At 64.1% G+C, this 16,965-nt stretch overlaps 1 protein-coding gene across 1 annotated transcript in view; it reads left to right on the top strand.

Annotated features, from left to right (window-relative positions):
• The window catches only part of ELN (elastin), a 64,895-nt gene extending 50,427 nt beyond the window's left edge, over positions 1–14,468 (top strand). The window contains exons 20-35 of the mRNA XM_044456091.1: positions 306–464; positions 1,862–1,915; positions 2,751–2,885; positions 3,504–3,566; positions 3,989–4,078; positions 4,353–4,412; positions 7,599–7,757; positions 7,895–7,942; positions 8,802–8,840; positions 9,281–9,370; positions 11,023–11,064; positions 11,536–11,562; positions 12,134–12,172; positions 12,357–12,380; positions 12,468–12,506; positions 13,646–14,468. Of these exons, the coding sequence (XP_044312026.1) occupies positions 306–464; positions 1,862–1,915; positions 2,751–2,885; positions 3,504–3,566; positions 3,989–4,078; positions 4,353–4,412; positions 7,599–7,757; positions 7,895–7,942; positions 8,802–8,840; positions 9,281–9,370; positions 11,023–11,064; positions 11,536–11,562; positions 12,134–12,172; positions 12,357–12,380; positions 12,468–12,506; positions 13,646–13,671 (1,094 nt within the window). The 3' untranslated portion in view covers positions 13,672–14,468. The remainder of the gene's footprint in view (positions 1–305; positions 465–1,861; positions 1,916–2,750; positions 2,886–3,503; positions 3,567–3,988; positions 4,079–4,352; positions 4,413–7,598; positions 7,758–7,894; positions 7,943–8,801; positions 8,841–9,280; positions 9,371–11,022; positions 11,065–11,535; positions 11,563–12,133; positions 12,173–12,356; positions 12,381–12,467; positions 12,507–13,645) is intronic.
• The last annotated feature ends 2,497 nt before the right edge of the window (positions 14,469–16,965 follow it).

Below are 16,965 nucleotides of genomic sequence, written 5' to 3'. Positions count from 1 at the left end.
GTGCAGAGCAGCAACTCATGCAGGGGGGCAAAAGGAACCCCGTGAAAGCTGCTTGCTGAGACGCAGCGCTGCTTCCAGGGAGGCTGCACGACCCACTGCAGAGCCACAGGGATGTGTCTTGCCTCCAAGACGGGGTGGATGGGAAGATGAGCCCAGAGCAGTGGCTCGTGCGGAAACGCACCAACGGCTTCTCCGTGGGGCTGCCCTGGGTTGGTTCCCACCGTGCACAGAGCCGAGCCCACCCAGAGATGCTCAACAGATCGCGTGTGGGAACGAGCCCTCCAGCTTCATGTCTTCTCTCCCAGGACTGCTCCCGCGTGGCATCGGAGGCGTTCCAGGTGGGGCTGGCGTCGGAGGCGTTCCAGGTGTCGTCGGAGTCGGCCCAGGTGGCGTTGGTGTTGGAGGCGGCCTTGGCGTTGGAGCTGGGGGCATCCCAGGTGGCATCGGCCTTCCAGCTATCCCAGGTCGGTGGGCAGAGGGCAGGGTGGAAGTCCTCGGAGATCTCTCGCTAATTTGCGATGGCTCGGGCAAGTGTTTCCGAGAGGGCAGAATGCAGCAACAGGAAGGCTGAAATTAGATGGCCAGAAACTGCAACATTTCAAAGACCGGAAGGGACGGTTTCTGCCCAGCCCATTCTGTGTCTGCAGACTGTTGGGTGCCTTTTTCTGCTCATTGGATTGATGACTCTGAAGAACTGTTGCTTTTGCTTGCAAGCACGCAGCTTATTCATGCATGTATCCGTGAGCATGTGATTGTGCTCATACGCACTTGCATGTGTGCGCATTCGCACGAGGGCCTCTGTGCAGTCCCCTGCCCGAAGCAAGATACCAGCCCACACATCCAGCGAAGCCACGTGGCTGGGAAACAGCTTCGTGGTGCAGGCCCGGGAGTCGGATGCACAGAGGGCTCAGCCACTTTGCATCTGTTGTGACTTTCTCCAGCACCCCTGGGTGGGGAGAGGGAGCAAGTGTGGGTTTTCTGGCGCACGCCGTTCAGGAAGCCAAACCAGCCGCTGGATCGTGCACTCAGGGGAGGGGAGTCGGGCTCCCGGGCGGCTTTCTGCCGCCACCTGGTTTGCTCTCGAACAGGCAACGGCTGCCCCACGCCCCTCCGGAGCTCTGTTTCCCAGGAGGGAAGGAAGCCGGTAGGAGAGCGTTGCTGGCGTGGCCCCACACTGGCCTGCCTTCCCAGACCTGCCTCCAGGACATGGCGACGGGGCAGTCGTGATGCGCCCAGCTGCCCGAGGGGCCGCAGCGCCACTGCTGCTCACCGGTGCTTGCCTGGCGTGCGCTCTGGACGGCTCCGTGGCCTCCAGGCTCTCCTCAGGGGCTCTAGGGGCCATGCACAGCCCCGGAGATCCACCCAGCCTGACTTCTCCGCTCCTCTTGCTGAGAGGAGGAGAGGAGCGCCACGGGGCCCTGCCTGGGCCAGGACTCTGTCTTTGGAGGGGGCGTAGCTCCTTTTTGCGTGCAGGAAGCAGCGGGCTCCATTTGCAGCAGCATCTCATGGTGAAGTCAGAAGAACTCCTGCGAAAAGCCGGGGGTTCTGCTGCCACCACAACCCAGCGCTGCCGGCTGTACCGGGCTGGATGGGCCAAAGGGGCCGAGGCAGCAGAACACACCTTCCTGCTTTCCTCTTTTGCTTAATTCAGAACCATGAGGACTAGAATCCTCCTTTAGTTTTGAGGGAGAAACGCAGTCCAGTGGCAGACCCCTGCTCTGCGTGCAGGAGGCCCTGGGTGGATCCCCAGCAGCCTCGCTCTGTGGACAAACTCCTGCTATGCAAGCTCGCTGCAGGGGCCGGGGGTGGGGTGGGGGGGGTGCAGCCGAAAGCGCTTCCTAATGTCCCTGTGTGCCAACAGGACCTGGGAGTGCGGCGGCGGCCGCGAAGGCGGCGGCGAAGGCGGCAGCCTATGGTGAGCGAGCCGCGCCTTCTGCCGTGGCCCAGGGGCCCCGTGAGAGTCGTTGGGGCCATTTGAACGTGGGGGCGCAGGGCCCTGTGAACGGCCGGATCGGGTACAGGAAGCACACTGCAGGCCGAGGTCGGGGCAGCCCAGGGAGGCCCCCTGAAGCCCCCCATGCCGCTCCTACCAGCCCCACAGCAGTAGCCACCGAGGCTGGCGACAGGGCCTCCAGAGACCCCGGGACTGCTCTCTGAAACGGCCCCCGGGCCCGGCTGGAGGAGGGAGACGCTGCGCAGAGACACGTCCGTGCGTGCGGAGGGCTGGGCTCCTCCTGTCTCGTTTAGGCGACGCTCGTCAATGAACAGGCACTGTCCTGGCTACTGTTGGCGACTGTCCACGCTGCCGCCAGGCACTCCGGACCCCCAGGCGCCTGGGCCAGTCAGCTGAGCTTAGAGGGCCTTCTGCCCCATGTGCTGAAGCTGTGACAGGGAGCCCCCCGCCTCCCCCTTGCTATGAGCCGGGGCGCCCCAGCCAGCCGTGGGAGGCAGCACCCAGAGCGTCGTCCCTGGGCCCAGCGCTCCCCGATGCGCTAGGCTGGAACTCCCACATGGGGGAAGCGATCATCACGCCAGACGGGGGTGGCTGACATTTCAGGACGCCCAGAATCAGGCAGCGGGGAGGGGGGACCCCAAGTCGCAGGTGCCTCTTCGGAGGGCCCCGGCGCACCATTCTCTTCCCGCAGATGAAACTGGCCGGGGCCAGGAAAATGGCGCGCAGGCCACAGCGAGCGAAGCGCGGCAGGAGCGGCACTTCCTCAGCTGACCCTTTCTCCCGGCCTTTGCTTTAGGGACTGGAGTGGCCCCTGGCTACGGGCCACTTGCTTTGGTGCCCATCTCCAGAGGGGTAGGACCCGGGGGAGTCGCACCTGGGGGAGTCGCACCGGGGGGAGTCGCACCCCGAGGCGTTGGACTTAGCCAGATAGGTAGGCTGGGCTTGCCGATGCGCCACAGCCCCTCCCTCCTGAGCGCGCCGCCCGGCAGGGGAGGCGGGTGGCCTTGACATCCGTGGGCAGTGCACCCACCCCAGTCTTCAGCCTGGGCTTCAAGGGAGCCCCGAAGGTCCCGAAGCGATTCTGGGAGGAGGTGCGCACCCAGCCCTGCTGACGCTGGGGGCAGTGGCCGCCCCGATCTGGCCCTCCGGAGCACCCCCGGTGGCAGCGGTGAAGGCCCGGGGCCGCCTGGGTCCCCCTCCAAAATGCTGGTGGCTTGCTGGTTTCTTGGGCTGTGCGCCCGCCCGCCTTCCCAAGGGGCCGAGGCCGTGCCTGGCTGCAGAGCTTTGCATGGCATGGTGCTGGTGCCCCCCCCCGGTGCCCCCTCCGCCCCAGGATGCGGCTCCCAAGAGCTGCTCCGGAGTGGAATTGCCCCAATCTGAAGGACTTCGGCCCCCCAGACGCATCAGGCTGCCCCCATCACCCACTGCACCCCTCCGCAACACATCCGTCCGCGTCAGCTGTGCCTCCACCGCCCCGTGACCCACCGGACGATGAAGCAGAATCGGTGCGGGCGGTCCTGAGCCTCGCCCTGTCCTTCTCTCTCCTCAGCTCCAGGAGGCGCAGCAGCAGCGGCCTCTGCAGCAAAAGCAGCCATGAAGGCGGCGAAATACGGTAGGGGGCTGCTTCCCCCTCAGGCCCATGGAGGCGGTGGGGAGGCACTGGCCAATGCTTTGCCATCCCTGGGAAACCATGCGAGCGCCCCCACAAAAAGGGGGCGCCCCGAGCGGCGGGTGCCTGCCGAGATGGGGCGGCACAGAGAGGGGGCCGGGCAGCTCTGTGGAGTCCGGGGCTCCCAGCCCCACCTTGCGCCTGTGCAGAGCTGCCTCTCTGCGCCCAGGGGAGTCGTGGCGCTGTGCCGCTGGATGGCTCCCCTCCGGGGGCTGGCTGGGGAGAGCGCGGCGGGCGCTTGCCGGCCGGGGGTGCAGTGGAGAGGCCTCCGCCTCAGGCAGCAGCTTGGCACGGACTGGAAGCCTCTTCTGCTTAGCACGGGCGCCCGGGGGGTGCCTCTCCTCACCCCGGCTTTGTCCAAGCAGGTGCGAGGGGCCTGGGGCAGGCCGCCGGCACCGGTGTCGGGCTCGGTATCGTTACCGGAATCGGGCTAGGAGGCGGCGGAGCCGGTGTAGGTAAGCCGCTCTGCGGCCCGCCCTGCCCGCCCAGCGTGTGCCTCCGGTGGCGCAGCGCTGTCCCCCGCTGCCTCGCGGAGGGGCCAGCTGCCCGGCCACGTCGGGGTGTGCTGCGACGGAGCCGCGCGTCGTTCCCGGGACGCCCGTGGAGCCGCAGGGCCTCCGGCCGGGCAGTGTGCCCGGCCTGCCATGGCCCAGGGCCTCGCTAGCTCGTGCCCGCCCCCAGGCGGCCCTCGGCGCGACGTGCGTGCTGACTTCTCCATCTGCCCCTCAGGGCCCGGCTCCGTCCCAGCAGCCGCGGCAGCCAAAGCAGCGGCAAAGGCAGCCAAGTACGGTGAGTCTCGCGCAGGTCTCCCCTCCCCGCAGCCCCCCGCCCACCAGGCTCGTCTGTGGAAGCCATGCCTTCCTCCTCGCTGTGCGCACCACCAGGAGCAAACACCACGGGATCGGCACGAGGAGCCGCCAGTTGCCTCTGGAGGCGTGCGAGCCACCCACAGCGCGTGCCGCCGGGCTTGCCCTTCCAGCCCGCCAGTTCACAGCAGGCGGGTTCTGAGGATGTGTCGGCAGGGTTTTTTCCCTGATTTAGCACCACTTGTTCCTAAAAAATGCAGAAAATAAGAAGGCCGCAGGCCACACTGTGGGCGTTCCCCATCGGCTCGCGGTGCACAGGTGCCTTTCGCGGGGATTGGTGCCTTCTCTGGAGTGTGGCTGCGCCGCTGCAGGCCAGCGCCCTCGAGCAGGTTCTGTCAGTGAGCCGATGACGGAGGGAAAGTCACTTGATGCTTCAGCCCCCAGCATCCACACCCCGCAGTCCCCTGCACGGCCAGGACAGCTTTTCCAGAAGAACCAGGACATTCAAACCAAGGTTAGACATGCTGAAAGACAAATGGCGACATGCCGTCTGACAAAGAGGAAATAAAGAGAAGGCGGAAACAATATATTCTGCAGAAAAGAGGAAAGGATGCCAGGTCCCTTTGAAGGGAGATCCAGTTAGGAAGAGCCTGGAATATCAGAAAATGAAGGGAAAGCTGCTCTGAACCCGCCTGCAAGAAGCAGGTGCCCAGAGCTGGCGGGATGCTGAAGAGCCGCTCCTGGCTGATCAAGCCAAATCCCAACATGAACATGCCAACAAATCTGGTCACCACAGATGACCCTCAGCCTCCAATGTTCAACATGCATTCCAAACCCCGAGAAAGGAGATGCAGGCGGTGCTGCAGCCGCTGGATCGTCGCGCTGATTTCCCATGCCAGCAAAATTGTGCACAGGATGTTCCCTGTATGAAGCAGAAAGCGGGATTCTGAAGAGGCGTCCAGAGTCATATCACAACTATACTTTAGCAGGCATATACTAGAGCACACCAAAGAATTTCGGGAGCAGATCGGTCTGTGCTTCAAAGCCGCTTTGGCCGTGTGGATCCCGAGCAGATATGGGTAGTCTTGAAAGAAACGGTTGCGCCTCCACAATTTTTTGTCCTGATGTGAAACATGCAACACAGACAAGAAACTGCTGTGAGCACAGAATGGTTTCCCATACACGGAGATGTCAGAGCAGGATGTAATTTATCTCCCTAACTGCAGTACGAGTCATAAGGAGGGCTGGATTAGAATTAGAGGGAGGAGTGAAAATTGGTGGAAGATACTTCAGCACTTTAAGATATGCAGATGATACTGTTTTACTGGTGGAAAAACCGATGGATTGAAACAACTCCTGAGGAAAGTGAAATAAAAAGTGCCAAAGCAGGTTTGCAGCTGCACATCGGAAGAATTAAGGTCATGATGAAAGCGGAATCGCGCAGCTTTAGTGTCAATAATGGAGAGATTGAAAGATTTTACAGACTTCAGCTCAGTCACTGATTCAAAGGGCAAAGAAATTCAAAGAACACTGAGATTTAGAAGGGCAACAATGAAAGAACTGCAAAAGATGCTCAAGCTGAAGGCAGTTTCTCAGGGGAGCATGCCCAAGATCACCCACACTGCTGTATTCCTGACCACGGTGGGTGGATGTGAAAGCTGGGCAGTGAAGAAAGCTGGCAGAAAGGAAGCAGCTGCGTGGAAACAGGATTCGGGTGTTCGAAGCAGGGTGCTGAGGAGAGCTCTGGAATACCCCGGACTGACAGAAAGATAAGCAGGTGGATCTGGGATCAAATCAAGCCAGAACTTTCCCCGGAAGCAAAAATCGAAGCAGTTGGGACTTCAGGCACATCATGAGAAGACAAGACTCCCTGGGGAAGATAACCATGCCTGGGAAAATAGAACGGAGGAGGAGGAGGAGGAGGAGATGGAGACCAGCCAAGAGGTCGATCTCTTTCCTAGGGAAGCCGCAGCTTGGACTACCAGGTGCTGAGCAGGGCTGTGAAGGAAAGGGCCTTCTGCCACCCATTCACAGGGTGGCCACAAGGCGGAGGGAGCGTGCTGGCCTGGGCGCAGAGGTGCAGTGTGTGGGGCTTCCCTCGAGAGCCGCCCAGAAGGCCCAGTGGGCGCAAGCGGGTTGGCCGCCGGCCGTGGCGTGCAAGGCCTGCCCTGGGAGCCGAGCCCTGCCCAGGCTCCGGCCAAGCGGGGGCCCTAATGGTCGCGGCCCGAAGAGCCGGACACCCAAGGGGCCACGCTGACCGGGCGTGAGGCCTGCGCAAGAGGCCCTTTGCGGGCATGGGGCCCCCTGAGGCCAGGCGGTCTGGCCCCCGTGGCGGGGCTTTCCCTCATGCTGCTCCTGCCATTCGGGATGGGCCAGTTGCCCGGCTTGAAAAAAGTTACGAAGACGCATCTTTTTCACCTCGCCTCTTAGAAGATGGCATTTCAATCTTCTTCATGGTTTTCTCTCCCAGCGGGGACGGGCGCTGACGTGGGGTGCGCTGTGCCCCATCACCTGCGGCCCCGAAGGTGGCTGTTTCTGGGGCCTGGGTCTGCAGGTCCCTGGGCTCTGAGGCCGGGTCCAGTCGCAGCGGACCCACTGAGGGGCACACCCCAGCTGGGCGGGAGCGGTGTCCGCAGCGGGGGCCCTCCAGCAGGCCCTCTTCCAAGCAGCTGCGCCAGAGAGGCGTCCTTGAGGGACTTGCACGGGGCCCCAGTTCGGCGTTCCCGTGGCCGCTGGAGCTCCCCAGAGGCCATGCCCTTTCCCCGGGCCCCGTTCCTCTGTCCCTGTCGCCAGCCGTTTGGTTCTTTCCCAGACTGGTGCATTGCAAAAGGCTCCGAGACGAGCAGGGAGCACTTCCCGCTGCGGCACGCCGGGGTGCCGGGGTTTTTGGGCCACTCCTGTGGCTTGGCCTGCGAGAGCTGCTCCAGCGAGGATCCACCCTTTGGCCTGGGAGCGGTTCTGCCCTCCCAGCCCCTGTGCCATGGGGAGGATGCGGGGCTGGAACCAAGCAAAGGGACCAGCTGCAGAGGCAGTGCAGGGATGCCGTGATGCACAGAACGAAGTTCTTGCCATTAAAGTGGCATTCGGTGGAGCCTGCAGAACTGCTGCGAGCATCTTCTCGGTGGGAAACCCATCCGCCTAACTTGAAACGTCGTCCATTTCTGCCTAGGGGCTGCAGGAGGTGGAGTCGTGCCGGGAGGTGGAGTCGTGCCGGGAGGCGGAGTCTTGCCGGGAGGCGGAGTCGTGCCGGGAGGTGGAGTCGTGCCCGGTGGCGGAGTTGTGCCCGGTGGCGGAGTCGTGCCCGGTGGCGGAGTCGTGCCCGGTGCAGGTACGCCCTGGCTCCTCCCGGGCCACCCAGGGCCACTCCGGCAGCTCTGGCGGTGTGGCCAGTCCAGTCCCATCTGGAGGCCAAAGGCAGCTGCCAGGAAGAGGCTCTGACCAGGGCTGTCTCCGATCCTCCCACAGGAATCCCCCAGATTGGAGTGTACCCGGGGGCCAAGCCGCCTAAATATGGTACGTGTGGGGAGAAGAACGCCCTTGCCACGTGGCTTGTCATGCTCCCAGGCGGAGCGCCAGCTTGGCATACGAGGCTGGCGCTGCAGGGGGATTGGTCGCTCCACTAGCTTAGCCTCTCCTTCGGAAAACGGCTCCCGTGGCCCCCACAGCATCGCCCACTGGGAAGCGCCTGCCCTCCACCCCTTTGCAGGCGAGCGGTCCAGCCCCGTTCCCAGCCCGTGCCTTCGATCCGCATGCTGCACGCTGGCGGGCCCAGCCCCGGGTGCACAGGGGCGGCCCGCTGTCGCCACTCGAGGGGCACGTGTCCCAGGCCGGCTTTGCTGGTCCCGGGACCTTGCGAGCCTCAGGCCGTTCCCAGGCCGGGGCGCAGTGCAGGAGCCCGGTCGGTCGGGACACTGCCCACCTGCCCTGCGGCCCACCCCAGACGGAGCACGCGGTGGGGCCACCCGCCCTCGGGGGGCAGCTCTCCAGGGCCGCCTCCCGGGCCGCAAGGCTTTCTGGTCGCCCCTCTGTCCATCCGCCGCCCCTGCGTGGCTGCGAGCGGGGCACCCCCCCTTGCCGCCCCTCCCTTGAAGGCAGAGACGGTGCCACTGGGAAAGGTGCGTCAAGGCTGAGCTTGCGTGGCACGCAGGGTGTGAGCCGAGTCCGGGAGGCAGAGGGGCTGGCCCTGTGCTCTCCGGAGGCTCTCGGGCCGCTTTCGTTGGCGGCAGGGCCGAAGGCAGCTGGGCAGGAGGCGTGCGGCTGGCCGGCCCAGCCCGGCGGGGGGGCAGCCGCCTGTCGTCGGAGGGGGGGCCGGGCGTGCCCGCAGGCTCGCGGCGAGAGGTGCTCTGCTGAGACTTGCTCCGTTCCCTGACAGGAGTCCCAGGAGCTGGTCTGGGCGGTGCCGGTGTGCCGGGTAAGGCCGCGGGGGGGCTCCTCGGGGCAAATGCAAGTGGCTGGGGGGCTTCCCTGCTCTAGCACCGGGCGTGCCCCTCCCTCACCCTTTGGAAAGCCCAGCTGCTGTGTGGGGCTCTCTCGGGCCACCCACGCCAGGTCCACGGACCAGGGGGCAGGGCTCTCCCGTCAGCCAGGCACCCCTCCTCTGCTGCCTCTGAGCTCTGCTGCCCCCGCGCAGCGGCCGGGCCTGGAGGGCACGGGCCGTTCCCAGCGCTGCGTCGTGTGGCTTGGCCAAACAGTGGCTCCCGGGGAAAGGCAGCAGCCAGAAGGGCTTGCCAAGCCGCCGAAACACTGCTGCCTCCATCCGGGGCCCCCCGGGGGTGGGTGGCAACCGCGGTGCGCCCGGGGCTTCCAGGGGACCACGGTGGGCTCCTGAGTTCTTCCCGCTTTTTCCCACAGGCCTCGGAGGTGGTGCAGGAGGAGGATTTGGCACCCCTGGAGTGGCAGGACCCAGCTATGGTGGCCTGGGGGCCGGAGGGCTGGCACCTGGTGTGTAGACGCGGCTCCCTGGGGTTCGGGAGGCCTCTTTCCCTCCCCTGTCCCTGCTTATGGCAGTGAGAAAGATGCACAGGCTCCGTGGCCGCCGGGCCCAGGCCTGCCGAGAGGGAACATGGTTGTCCGTGCGGACATTCCCATCTGGGGCACTTTGGGGGGGGGGGGGGGGTCAGTGCAGAGCTCTTGACTCTGCCAAGAACTCAGTGATGCAGACGGGCGTTCCAGGAGTGGAAAAGAGTCGGCCCCCAGGCCACGCAGCCACCTAAACTCTGTACGTGCAGTTTTCTGTGTGCAATTTTAGGAATAATCAGGGGCGTTGATTAAACTTCAAAAGCCAGCCAGTTCATTTCTTATGTAAATCATCTCCAATAAATTACTGAAAGGAGTTGCAACTCGTCTGCCATCATCCCAAGCCAGCGGAGCGTCTGTTCCCTGAGTGTAAGGCCCCGTGGGGAGAGACGTTGCGGGAGAAGACGGCAGCGGCCTTTTCCTTCGCCTTGTGCCCCCCTCAAAACTTGCGTAGCCGTGAAGTTTAGGGGAAAAGCTCTTTTGGGGGCAGTGAATGTTTGGGCCCTGCCGATCCTCCGGAGCTGCCGCTCTCCATGCGGAGCCGGGCTGCACTGGCCCAGCCCAGCCACCCTGCCCACCTGCTCCTGGAAGGCTCTTGCCCCGCTGACCTGCTTCCCCACACAGAACTTTGCAGGAGGGCCTGAGAAGGCCGCGTCCCCCTCCGAGCGCCCAGGGCTGCGTCCATCCTTTCCTCCCAGCGGAAAACCTGCTAAGAGGGAAAAGATGGCGGCACCGCAGAGGGAGTTGCTCTGAGAAGGGAGAGCACCTCCACCTCCGAAGGCCTGCGATCCATTTGGCGCTGCTTGGGGGTCCTGCATGTATCCCGCTTTTTCTTCGGAGAAGTCCAAGGCGCACACTGCTTCTTTCTTCGAAGAAGCGGTGAGATAAGCTGTGCCCCCCGGCCGTGGAAGCGGACCCAAACTTGCTTGGGGTACTTCACAGGGTCCCTTGGGAGGCAGGGAGCTTCCCTGCACCTGAACTTTGCGGGAGCATTTTGCAAATATGTGAAACAAAATTAACACCTTAAAAAAGGCAAACGAGGAATATTCATGTGTCATGCTGCAAGGAAATATATGTGATCAGAATCCACTAGTGGCTTTCTTTGGGTTGTGATTCCAACCCAGTGAAGGAGCAGCTATTTCACGTCTGGTTTAATGATTTTGAAAGATTTCTTCCCCAACCACCAGACAAACTGCAACGTGCAGGCCGTTTCGGCATAAAGCCGTCGTCGGTCTGCAGATAAAACCGTCCGGTTAAAAGCGCCGCGATCGCAGCTTGTGAACGGCGCCTCGAAGAGGCTCACGGGCTGCGCAAATCTGAGAAGGAAACGCAGGGAGCCGTTTTGCTAAGCACTGCCTTGCCTACCTTCCGCCCTCTCTCCAGTCTGCAGACTGCAGTCCCCATCATCCCCAGCCAACTTAGTCTGGGTGGGGAACAGCTCTGATCAGCCAATGATGTGTGACCACCCCCCCGGCCCGGTGCCTGGGGGTGGTCCTGAATCGCGCGGGGGGGTCCGTCACGGGCGCCCCTTTCGCTTGCGCAGCCGGCGTCTCACCTTCTCTCTCTCTGCCACGCAGGGCTGCAGTATCCCGGGGCTGGTGGCAAACCCCCCAAACCAGGTAAGCGGTGCGGTCGGGAGGGACTGGCAGGTGGGGCAGCATCACAGGCCGGGGCAGGCGTCCCACCCCAGCAGGGTCCCTGGACATGGCCCCGCACACCCCTCGCGGGCGACCCGGACGAGGGCAGTGCTGGAAAGAGGAGTGGAGAGGCACGGGCCGCCCCTTGCCCCCAGGTGGCCACTGCTGGGCCAGCCGTGCCTGTGACCGGCCCGCCGGGGGGGGGGGCTCCCGTGGGAGGGGTTCGTGCCCACTGCTGTGCCAGCGCCAACACAGTCCGCAGGGCCACCCGTGGGGCTCTGGAAGAAGGCGCACGCCCCAGGGAAGGGGGTGCAGTTCCATGGGAACGGCCCGAGTCCCGGGTTTTCCGGAGGCTGCTGCGGCACCGGGCTGCCCCCTCCCTGGCCCCCCCGGCCCCATGCAGCCGCTCGCAGGGCCTCGCCACTGACGGGGCGCCTTTCTGTGTCGCCGCAGGTTTCGGGGTCGGCGGTCCCCTAGTGGGTGAGTGGATGGGCAAGCGCCGGCTGGGCTGGGCTGGGCTGGGCTGGGCTGGGCTGGGCTGGGCTGGGCTGGGCTCGGCTGCTGTCCAAGCGCACTGGGATGGGCCGCTGAAGGCGGGGGCGGGGGAAATGGAGCTCTGACCTGCAAACCTCTCTGTTCAGGGGCGTCGTGGTGATGGAGGATGCTCTGCACCTCCTCGGGGGCTTTCCTGTGTGCCACTTAGTCCCGGCCCCTGCGCAGGCACAGGGGCTTGCCGTGCCCTGTCCCTGGAGGGTCAGCCCCAGACGCACAACATGCCCCCGCCCCCTCTGTGGGGACTCCTCTGTGGGGAGTCCAGCCCAGAACCTGCCCAAAACCCTGCGGGCAGCACCCCCTGGTTGGGTCGGGTGCGGGGAGGAGCAGCTGAGCCCCCCGGGTGGGCAGCGCCCATGGGGGCAAGCGCAGGCTGCGGCAGACGCACTGGGGGCCAGCCGGGGGGCCAGGCCTTGCCCCAGGCTGCTCTGGGGACGCTCTCCGCCTCCCGGCTTCCCCTTCCCGCGGCGCTCCCCTGACGCCTCCTCCTTCCTTGCAGCGGGCAGCCAAGGCTTCGGATACTCCCCCATCTTCCCAGGTACGTTGCGTGGGCCAGCCGGGCCCCGCGTGGGGTGGGCAGCGGGCTGGAGACGGGCCCTCGGGCGCGCCCCCGGGGCGGGGGGCGGGGGGCGGGTGGGCTTGGCGTGGGAGGGGGCCGGCCGGCCGGCGGGGCAGGGCACCCACTGGGTTGACGAGGGTCCCCGTCTGGTTTTGGTTTGCAGGTGCAGGAGCTGGCGGCCTTGGGGGTAAGTGGCGTCTGGGGTGGGGGTGAGGCTCTGCCCACGCACCCTGATCACCCGCACACGCCACCCTCTGCTTCTTCCCTCCCACAGAAGCATCTGCCAAGGCCTACAAAGCACTGGGCTACAGAGGTACGTGCGCCAGCCGGCCGCCTCGACGCTGTCGGCCCGGGGGCTGAGCTGCCGGGGTCGGTGGGGCAGCTTCTCACGGTGCCCCGCGAGAGCAGGGAGGCACGGCCCGGCCGCGGGTGCCCACAGACCACCCCTTGGGCCCCCCAGGGGTGCTCGACGATGCCTCCCCCCATTGCCTTCTGGGAGCGGGCGAGCCACGGCTGCCGTTTCAGGCCTGGGCTCGCCTCAGCCAGCGCCTGCATGGCAGCCATTTGAAGAGTGCCCACAATTCTCTCAACACCCGCGAATGCTCCCAGGCTCCGACGCGCAGCGCATCCTCCGCCGCTTGACTGCGGCTGCAGCGAGGACCAGGAGCGGCATGGAGGCCGAGGCAGTTCGGCTCTGCGCGGCCTGAGCGCTCCCCCCGCAGCCCCGCTGGGCCGGAGGGAGCCTTGGGGGTCGCGGGGGAAGGCCAGCCTGTTTGAAGCCCGCCTCTCCTGGGTCACTGGCTCTTCAGAAGCAACCTGGGGGTCTACATTGACTGGAGCACCGAATCACCCCCACTGGCACTCTGGAGCGGGAGGGGGGCACCAAACCTCCTTTTTCAGGGGTTCTGTGGAACAGTTTCACAGTTATTCAAAGAATGATGTGTTTCAGAAACCCCCTTTTAAAGTTTAGTTTTTTCCAATATCTAAAGATGTTCCAGTTTGCCATAGAAATTGGGAATATATTTGTGGATTTTTTTCTGGTGGGCGGGGGTTCAGTAGAAATTGTGCATGAATTTATTTTTGTTTTCTATTTATGCAATAGAAATGGGACATTCCTTTGTTTTGTCATTAAGATTTTTGCAGTGCAGACGGGACATCCATTTGCGTTTTTACTGTTGCAACTGAAAGTGGGCACGCCTTTGCTTCCTCTGCCTCATTCTCCCAGCTGAAATAGCATGTGAATTTGCCTCCTTTTTCCCCTCTTTTTGCAGTCGAAATTAGACATTCAGTTCTGTGTGTCCCCTATTTCGCCAATAACCTTGGAAGGCTCATTCCAGTTTGAAGTGGCCACCGAGCTGCCCCAGGGCCGGTTGCAAAGGCGTGCCCACGGAGCCCTGGGGAGGCGAGGCCCCTGGTGTCGCAAGCCCCTGACCGTGCCCCCTTTTCCCGCAGGTAGCATCGGACGCAAGCGGAAATAGCTTGGACAGACTGCACACTACTCACCTCATGAACTTTGGTGCTACTGCCTGGTCTCGAATGTACATCCCCCCCCACTCTGAGAAAAGCGGAAATTTCACCACCACCACCACCACCACCACCACCACCACCGCTGCCACCGCCGCCGTTGTGTGCCTCCCCCGCACCCGCAACCAGCCCCCCTCCCACTCACTGGTGCTACACAGCCACCCTGCAGGGAGCCCCCCTTCTGCTCCCTGGGGGGCCTTCGGTGCTGCAGCCATGGTGGGCTGCTCTGGGAGGGGGCACTGCCCTAGCACTTTAACCCGCTCCTGAACCCTGTGCCCTCGGGCTGGGGTCAGCAGCCGCCGGCCAGTCAGCCCAGCTTCCTCTCAACTCCGTCCCCGCGGGCCCGCACGCCTCCGTGTGGGGCCGCCGGCCGGCACCAGCCCCCTACTGGGGGGCTCCTCTGCGCCCCCAGCACGCTGCCCACGGACAGGGCCGGAGCGGGCAGAGCGGGCAAGCCGCCAACCCTGGGGGACTGGCCCACATCCAGCGTCCACCGCCAGGCCGGGGCAGATCAGCACACGTGGCCAGGCCGTCTCCACCTCGCGACCCGAGTGAATGGGGCACCCGGGAAGCCTGCCCACCACCAGCAGGCCGTGCGCAACATCTTCATGTTTAATCACTTCGATGTAACTGGGATGGGACACTTTTTTTATAAAGGAGAACATAACTACTTTCCAAAAAAATTAAAATTTTTACTTTAATAAAACCCTAATAAGATAAAACCTGACTAATAAATAACTTTTTAAAGGAAGCTCCGCTCTGTCGTGCTCTCTTGTCCTCCCCCCCACACCCCCCCCTGTCCATGTCGGCTTGCGTTTGAAGCAGGCAGGTGCTGAAGGGGGTCTCTGGAGCACACGCCCCGATGCCCTCAAGCGGAAAGCAGCGCAACATCCAAGCTGGCCTGCCAGGGCCTGGGGGCGGTGGGGGGGCTGCTGCCTCGTTCACCGCCTGCTTGTCCGACGTGGCACTGGGAGGGGCTGACCACTGCCGAAGTTAAAAAACCAGCCCCGACTGCTCCTTCGGAGTACAGATGCTGAAGCTGAACTCGAATCCTTTGGCCTCCTGGTGAGGAGGGACCCTGAGGCTGGGAACGGTTGAGAAGGGGCAGCAGAGGATGAGAGGAGGCAAGATGGATGGTGTCACTGATGCAGCTGAACTCCAGGAAACGGGGGGCAGGGGGGCCCGAGGGGCTGTGGCCCGTGGGGGGTGGGGAGAGTCAGGCATGCCTTTGCAGCAAACTTCGGCTGCCGTGTGTCCAGGACCAGGACCAGCCTTGTGGCTTGGGAGCATGGGGTCCACTCTTGGGTGCTGAAGCTGAAGAAGGGCCAGGAAAGCCCAGAGGCACTTGGCACCGATTCTCACATTCAGGGGTGCCCAGAACCCCTGCTGAGCCAGGGACTGGAGGTGGCTGCCCCAAGACGAGCAAAGCACAGGCCGGGATCCCCATAACTGCTCGGTTACCCTTTGCACTGGAACAGGGCTGGGAATTTCCCTCCCATCAGGAGCCCCTTGAAAGGGCCCGCTCCAGAAGCCCTGGCCCTGCCCTGGACGTGCCCCCGTGGCCCCTCGGTCATGCAGGCCGAGACCAAACCTTCATGCCCACGTGGAGCCTTGGGCCAACGTCTTCCGGGAGGATGGATGGAGGAGAAGGGACAGGAAGAGCCTTTGGGATGAGCAAGCCGAACGTGCAGGCGCAGGAAAGCACAGGTGGAAGAAGTCCCTCCTGAAAGGCAGGGAGGGAAGGGCAGCCTGTCACCCGTTGTGCGGATGGCACAGAAGGGCGGCTCCGGTACAGGAAGCCAGAGCAGCGTTCACACTGCTCTTGCTCGTTAGGGAGACAGCAGAAAAGAGCCGAGAACGCGAACAGAGAAAAGTGCACAGAGCTTCAGCTGGGAAAGGAACCAAAAGCATGGCTGACACTGAAGGATACCTGGCTTGCAGCAGCACAGGTGTGCAAACAAGCTCGGAGGTGCAGCTGATCACAAGCTGACTGTGAAAGAGCAGCATAAGGCAGCTACTGAAACCTCCTGCGGCAATTTTGCATGGCAAAATTGTTTCCAAATCAGGAGGGGCTCGCTCTCTCCATTCTCCCCTGACAAGACCTCTCCTCAAATACTGTGCCCATTTCCAGACACCCCATTTGGAGAGGGGGTGCCCCGAGCCTACTAGGATTTTTCTCCTGCTTAGACATGCATGGGACAGCACCCTAATCCTAACACCGCATAGAGACAGAGAAACAGAGTGGGTCAGACGAGACCCCTGCCCCAGCCGGTTCCCCCAGTGACATGCACCACTAACGCCTCGCCCAGAGCCAGTCCCGGACTCAGGTTGGCGCAGCTATTTTTATTTCCCACAATTACCAGGAGCAACACCACATCAGGGACCTCCTGAAAATTAAGATGGGAGCGAGAGCAGGAGGTCTGCTGGGGCGGGGAAATAAGAGGGGCTGTGGGCAGTCTGGATCAGGCCCGAGGCCCAGCTGGTCGGGCCTTCTGTCCACACCACAGTAGATCGTTGCCCCGTTCTGTGATCTCCCGGCTGGGACGACCCCGGGGCGCTCCATCCAGCCTGCGGCAAGAGGGGGACCGAACGCCCCCCATTTCCGGTTTGGGCACCCCCGCCAAGCTTTCCCCCCAGCGCCGTTTCCCCCGGGAACCAGCCACGACGACGCTTGTGGACGCGGCCCGCCGCGGCCGCCTTCCACCTGCCCGGCTCCCCCAGCTCCTGCCCAGGCGCGGCAGCCCGAACCGCAGCCCTGGACGCGCCCGCGAAGCGCGCTGCAGGCGGCCCAGAGAGCGCCCCCGTCCGCGGCGCCGTTCCCACGACCGCTCGCACGGAGGCCTCCCAGGCGTGGAAGCGGCGCGCCCGGGGCTTTGTCCTCACGCTGCCCCCGCCGGACGCTGGCGCGCTCCTGCCGGCGCTGCAGCTCGAATCCCGCCAGCATATCCCCGGATGGGAGTCTGGCTCCGGACGCGCCGAGCGGCCCTGTCCTCCGGATGCCCCGCTGCGCGGCGGAGGCCTCTGCAGAGCCCCGGTTTAGCCACCCCGGTGGCGCGGTCCTCGGCGCACCGGCCCCTTCCCCGCTCGCTCCCAAGCGGCTGAAGAGCGCGGCCGGCGGGCCCTCCCCGCTCCCGGTACCGGACCCGCCGCGCCGCGCCGCGCCCTCCCCGCTCCCGGTACCGGACCCGCCGCGCCGCTCCGCGCCGCGCCGCTCTGGGGAAGGCCGCCCGGCGCAACGCCTCCGGCAG

Source organism: Varanus komodoensis, unplaced genomic scaffold (genome assembly GCF_004798865.1).
Source record: "Varanus komodoensis strain SLA01 unplaced genomic scaffold, ASM479886v1 scaffold81, whole genome shotgun sequence".
Lineage (NCBI taxonomy): Eukaryota > Metazoa > Chordata > Lepidosauria > Squamata > Varanidae > Varanus > Varanus komodoensis.
This window is presented reverse-complemented; position numbering and strand designations above follow the sequence as displayed.